Source organism: Grampus griseus (genome assembly GCF_964374135.1).
Source record: "Grampus griseus genome assembly, chromosome: 1".
In the NCBI taxonomy this organism is placed as follows: domain Eukaryota; kingdom Metazoa; phylum Chordata; class Mammalia; order Artiodactyla; family Delphinidae; genus Grampus; species Grampus griseus.
In genome coordinates, this window is record NC_139017.1 from 94,262,284 (window position 1) to 94,267,826 (window position 5,543).

Below are 5,543 nucleotides of genomic sequence, written 5' to 3' on the forward strand. Positions count from 1 at the left end.
CACATTCTTTTTTCACACCCTAGTTTATCAGGGTAAAATCCTCTAAAGAATAACAGAAATTTGCCTTTAACTGGTTCTGAAGAGGCACATAGTCAAATAGAATGTCTTAATAATTATTTTTTTTAAAAATGCTCTTCACAAAGGAATCTTTAAAAAAAATCAGTTTATTAATGTTTAAAAGTTGATAAAGCTATGTGCAAAATGATCCACATTGTCAGAAACCTATTAAATACTATTTTTTTTAAAAAAAAAAGACATTTCTCTGTTTAATTGCACTGGAAACCACACTAAACAGACACCAATATATTTTTATTCTTTGTGACATTTATACACATCTTCAATTAACTATTTAATGTACTGAAAAACTTCTTATGTTCCCTATCAGTTAAAGTAATGCTTTAAGGGCACAAGAGGATGGTATTTTCTGAAGAAATACACATTCAATGGTGTTAACACAGGTTAGGAAAATCCAATAAAATGTTGAAACAAATACATTCAAAAATTATTAAAAAGTACTTTTAACACAACAAAATACAGCCATCCTGTTGGTTGAAATGATTCACACAACACTCTGAAAGAAACATCAACAAAAGTGCCAAAGACAGATGCTGTATTTGTTAGACAAATTCGTCAAGAAATCTTTCTTGGTTTACAAAGTCACCCCCCAGTCAGTTTTCACCTTGTTTTGCTTGTTTGTTTCTCCTATGACACTAAGGATCCTGGCTGATGTCATTTAAATAAATTGGACTTCCTTATGCAGTTTTCAGCCATGATGGATAAGATACTGTAATACATTTCATTGCAAAGGTTTCTTTTTTTTAAAGTGACTGCAACTAAAATCAAAAACACTCATCCAGCTTACGTGGAAACTTTGGCTTCAGCAAGTGAAATTGCTTTACATTTCCAAACCATCTCCACCACAGTCTACCTGCTGGACACAGCCTACCTGCTACACATCATCAAGAAATGGACCGTGCCACACTCCCAACTCTGAATGCCAGGTAGTTAAAATATAAAGTAAAGGAATTCTGAGGAGGGGTGTGAAGGGGAAGGGAGGGTAGGATATGCAGAGCATACCTAGCAAAGCAGAAGTGCACACACTCACTTGGGCTGGAAACTAAAGTGAAAGAAAACATGTCCTCAAAGCTCCCGACAGAGACGCTTTCACACGGGGACATTAGTCTTTGAGGAGGGGCCAGATGAACCCTTCAGGAGCTTGACAATGCTAGACCTTTGGCTCAGTGCAAAATCAAAGCTCCAGCGAGGGGAGGAAATAGATTCCAGGCGAGGACCTGATCTCCACCCTTCCCAGTGCATTGTTCACAGGAACTAAGTCTACCCACCAACACCAGGCACCACCAGGCTGTTCTTAAGCTCCCCCTCCCTCCCTCTGGCTTGAGACAGCTCCTGCCTGGCAGCAGCGGAGGCACAGAGTTGTTGGGTTTTTTTCCAAACACTGGGGTGGTGGGCAACCATGCAAGCTCCCCATGGGTCAGCAGTTTTCACTTTTAGGAAGAAGAGTTGACGTTTCCAGAAGACATAATGGTCTCTGGGTTATCCCCATCATCCTTCTGAGGGTGGGAGGAGTTGTCTGACTTACTGCGGCTGAATTCCATGCCGGCGATGATGGGTCGTGTGAATTTGCCGGTGGAGTCTCCGCTGGGGCACTTGCAGCAGGACATGATCCGGACGAAGGCCCGACGCATCTCCTTGTTGGACAAAGTGTAAATGATGGGGTTGGTGCCAGAGTTGAGCACAGCCAACACCAGGAAGTACTCCGTTCTGAAGAGGATGTCGCAGGTCTTCACCTTGCAGCCCACGTCCAGCAGAAGCAGGATGAAGAGTGGCGCCCAGCAGGCGATGAAGACGCCCAGGACGATAATCACGGTCTTGAGCAGTGCCAGCGACTTCTCAGAGCTGCGGCTGGCCTTCGAAATGTTCTTGCGGAAAGTCAGACGGCGGCTCCGAGTCCTGACCAAGGAGTAGATCCTGCAGTACAGGATGACGATGGAGAGAAGGAGCAGAGTGAAGACCGTGGTGCAGAAGAGGATATAGTGCTTGTGGTAGAGCGGCAGCACTGTGGAGCAGCTGGGCAGCGTGCTGATGCAGTTCCAGCCCATGATGGGCAGGCCCCCCAGGATGAGGGAGATAACCCAGCAGGCACTGATGAGCAGGAAGGAGCGGAACCTGTTGCTCCCATTGTGGAGTTTCATCTTCAGCATGGTGATATAGCGCTCAATGGCAATGGCTAGGAGGCTGAACACGGAGGCAGACAGGGCCACAAACATACTCCCTTCCCGCAGAAACCACTGGGCGGGGGTTAGCTTGTAGGTGGTGGCCCCAGACAAAAGCAGGTTGGCTGTGTAGGCCACTCCTGCCAACAGGTCTGAGAGGGCGAGGTTGCCAATAAAATAGTACATGGGTCGGTGGAACTTCTTGGTTTTCCAAATGGTCAGCAAAACAAAGATGTTCTCTAGGATGATAAAGCAGCAGATGAGAATGAACACCACTGAGATCAGTTTAATGCCGTTTTCCTTGTCCGCGCCGATATTCAGCTTTCCCGTGTAGTTATAATGCCGGACGATGATGTCGTAGTTGACATAGTCGGAGACAGAGCTGCGGAGGGCCTTGACCAGAGGGATGTTGGTGGACCCCATGATGCGCGCTGTCCCCAGGAGCCCGGGGCGGTACTTCTCCAGATGAACGCTAGAGGGCGAGGCGGAGAGAGCCTTCACTGGCAGCGGGGGTGGTTGAGCGAGAGAGATACAGGATTTTTCGTGCAGCTTTTCCGTGGCTGGAGAGGGCCTCAGAAACCGCAGCCTTAAACAAATCACAAAGAGAGAGTCAGGGAAAAAGCCACAGCACACTGGCGTCATTCATTCTAAGGAAGGTACTGCTCCAGTTTTCTTGTTGATTTGTTTTAAAGAAACTTGGGGAGAGTGCAGGAAGAAGGATTAAAGAAAACAAAACAAAACAAAAATCAAACTCTCATTTCTTGCAAAGAAAAAAAAAAAAAAGGAAGAAGGGGAAGAAAGAAAGGGAGAAAAAACAAAAATGTACCCAAACTGAAAACTCCGACGCGACAAGACGAAAATCGTCCCCTATGGTTACATCCACTTAAATGGAAATGGGAAAACTGGAAAAGTGAACCCCAGTTATCCCCACTCTTGCCTCCTCAACCCCCCCCCACCCCCGCCCAACGCTGCTCCCACCCCACAAGGTTTCCAGCCGCAGTCGAAAGAGTCTCTGAAGCGTTCACCAGCTCGGCGGCGGGCTCACCACCAGCTTCTGGTCGCTCCTTCGAAGAGCCTCAACCGCCAATGTGAGGGCGGAGACGCACACCTCTGCCCTCCACCACCACCCAGCTAAAACCACCTCCTAATTGCCATGCAAGAAATTAGGTTTGCACGAAAACCATTTGACAGCGTCAGTCACTTTTTGGGCTCTATTAATAACTCTCTAGGAGCAGGTGTGCTTAGGGTCCGAAGGCGCAGCATGGTGTGGGCAGCCAAGCCCGCCCTGGCCTTGCGGTAAACAGGAAAGCTTAGCGCCTCCGTGAAGCAACAGCCTTTTCGTTCTTCTTCTTCTTCTTTTTTTTTTCTTGCGAGCCAGTGCAAGAAAATATAAAGGTACGCAGTGAAAATCATTCATAAGATATTGCAATAAATCCCAGAAGTGCCGTACATTCGTTGATTGCAAAAGGAGTATTTTTAGTTACTGTGGATATAGCCAAAACACGCACACAATAAGAGAAGTTAAACTACAAGTGATAAAAATACATGCCACTGCATTCCAAATTCCAAATGCCAAATTACTCTCCAGAAACTCACACAAACAGAAGTCTGTCGGTGCATTGCTAAGCTAGCGCGGGCAGTTTTATTCACTGCTCTTCCCCAACACGTTGCCTCCTCTCATAGAACTAGAAAGTGTGGGGGGAATGAAACGTGGCACTGGTGATCAGAAGTCTACCAGAGAGTTGTTGAAGTGTTTCAAGGTAACGTAGCAAATGCGATAAAAGTGGAGTCATCGAGGCGACAGCAATTCCAGCAATTCCCAGGACTGCAGAGGCAGCTCGCGCCCAGTAGCTCCGCGTTTCCCTCATCTAATTCCACACCCCGCTCGCTCGCAGTGCAAGTTTAAGCCCTTACCCCACCTCCCCCGGTCTTTGTCTATAGGATTTCCCAGAATAAGCGTCTCTCCTCCGACCCACCACAGCTTCCGCTATCTCCCAACCCCAGACGGTTCTACAATGGGAACTTAACCCTTTTCCAAACTTTGTTAAGTCACAAGTGCGCCAAGAACAATCCGATCCGGTTGGTCTCCTTGGTAGCCCAGAGATGCTTGTTTTCAGCACCCAAAGACAGATGTTTTAAAAGTGTTCGTTTTGCTTCATTCCGGTTTAAAAATTTTGTTTCTGCCTCTGAAGACCTCCCGCCGCGATGCTCCTCCGCGCGCACTCCCTACCTGGCTCAGGCTGGACGAAGCTGCGTTCGGGGAGCTCCGGGTCTGCACGGCGCGCTCGGCATCTTGCTGCTGCCCCCGACTGAGCGCGCCGCGTTCTCAACTTACTCGAGTCGGGGTCCCCTCCCTCCGCAGCCGCGCACTCCAATGGCCAGCGCGCTCGCCGCGGCCCGGCCGACCGGTCAGCTGAAGTCGCCGAGCGCCCCGCTGAGGCTGAGTGGCTTCTTTAGGAAGAGACAGGGAGGAGTGAGTGCCTCAACCCCACACGCCCTCCGCCCGCGGCTGGGGGCCTCAGGATCAGTGCTGCTGAGACTCACTGTCCAGGAAAGATCTGGGGCAGAAACACACACACAAGAAGAACCCCGCCTTCCCCACAGGCAACCAAAAAAAGGAAAAAAAAAAAAAAAACCCGAAAAGGGGCGGAGCCTGGTGCCCCCAGGACTCTTAATGTATAAATCTCGGCCCTCGCCCTGCAATCCGCCGCTCCTGGGCGGTGGAGACCGTTCTCCCGCGCCTTAGAAAAGGGGGGAGGTGAAGAGCTGTTGGAAGCTTTTCTCCAGAAAAGTCTTAAGGGACAGAGGACGGCCTGGCGTGTGTAGTGCACCTCTCTGGTCCCCCAGCCCCGCAGCCCTTGGGAGATTGGAGTCCGGTGATTGTGGCCGGGCTCCGCCCTCCTCTCCGGCCCCGGCCGCGTCTGCGGAGGCAGGGGAAACAGGCGCCGCGACCCCGCGAGTCCCGGCTGCGTTCTGGGGGCGGAGAGGCTGGGAAGGGGCTGCCAGAGGTATGGAGGAGGCGAGCAGCCTGGGAGGGAGAATGGCCCGGGAGGTTCCTCCCCTTCTGCCCGCCTCCATCTCTCACCCCCATCCCGCTGCTGCCTCGAAACTTGCGGTCTGAGGGGCAGAAAGTGGCTTTCTCGGGGCGCGCAGTGAAATGGGCCAGCTCCGGGCGAGGTGTTGGGCGGGGGTTCCCCTCACTCAACTGGGTGCAAAATCAGGCCTTGTGTCCTAGATTCTGGCCAGTGGTGAGGTCTTTGAGGAGGTGGGCAGCTGCCGGGGCCCGAGAGATTTAAACAGTTGGGCAGC

At 50.4% G+C, this 5,543-nt stretch overlaps 1 protein-coding gene across 2 annotated transcripts; it reads right to left on the reverse strand.

The window, feature by feature from the left end:
* Positions 1 to 212: 212 nt before the first annotated feature.
* S1PR1 (sphingosine-1-phosphate receptor 1) lies at positions 213 to 4,882 on the reverse strand. Of its 2 annotated transcripts, XM_082675550.1 has the most exons (2): positions 4,465 to 4,882; positions 213 to 2,820 (listed from the first exon to the last, which is right to left on the reverse strand). In XM_082675550.1, exon 2 carries the CDS (start codon positions 2,655 to 2,657, stop codon positions 1,509 to 1,511), a length of 1,149 nt encoding a protein of 382 aa, XP_082531676.1. In that variant the 5' UTR covers positions 2,658 to 2,820; positions 4,465 to 4,882; the 3' UTR covers positions 213 to 1,508. The 2 variants fall into 2 exon arrangements, with proteins under 2 accessions (XP_082531676.1, XP_082531675.1); XM_082675549.1 differs by lacking the exon at positions 4,465 to 4,882 and having other exon boundaries at positions 213 to 3,205.
* Between the last annotated feature and the right edge of the window lie 661 nt (positions 4,883 to 5,543).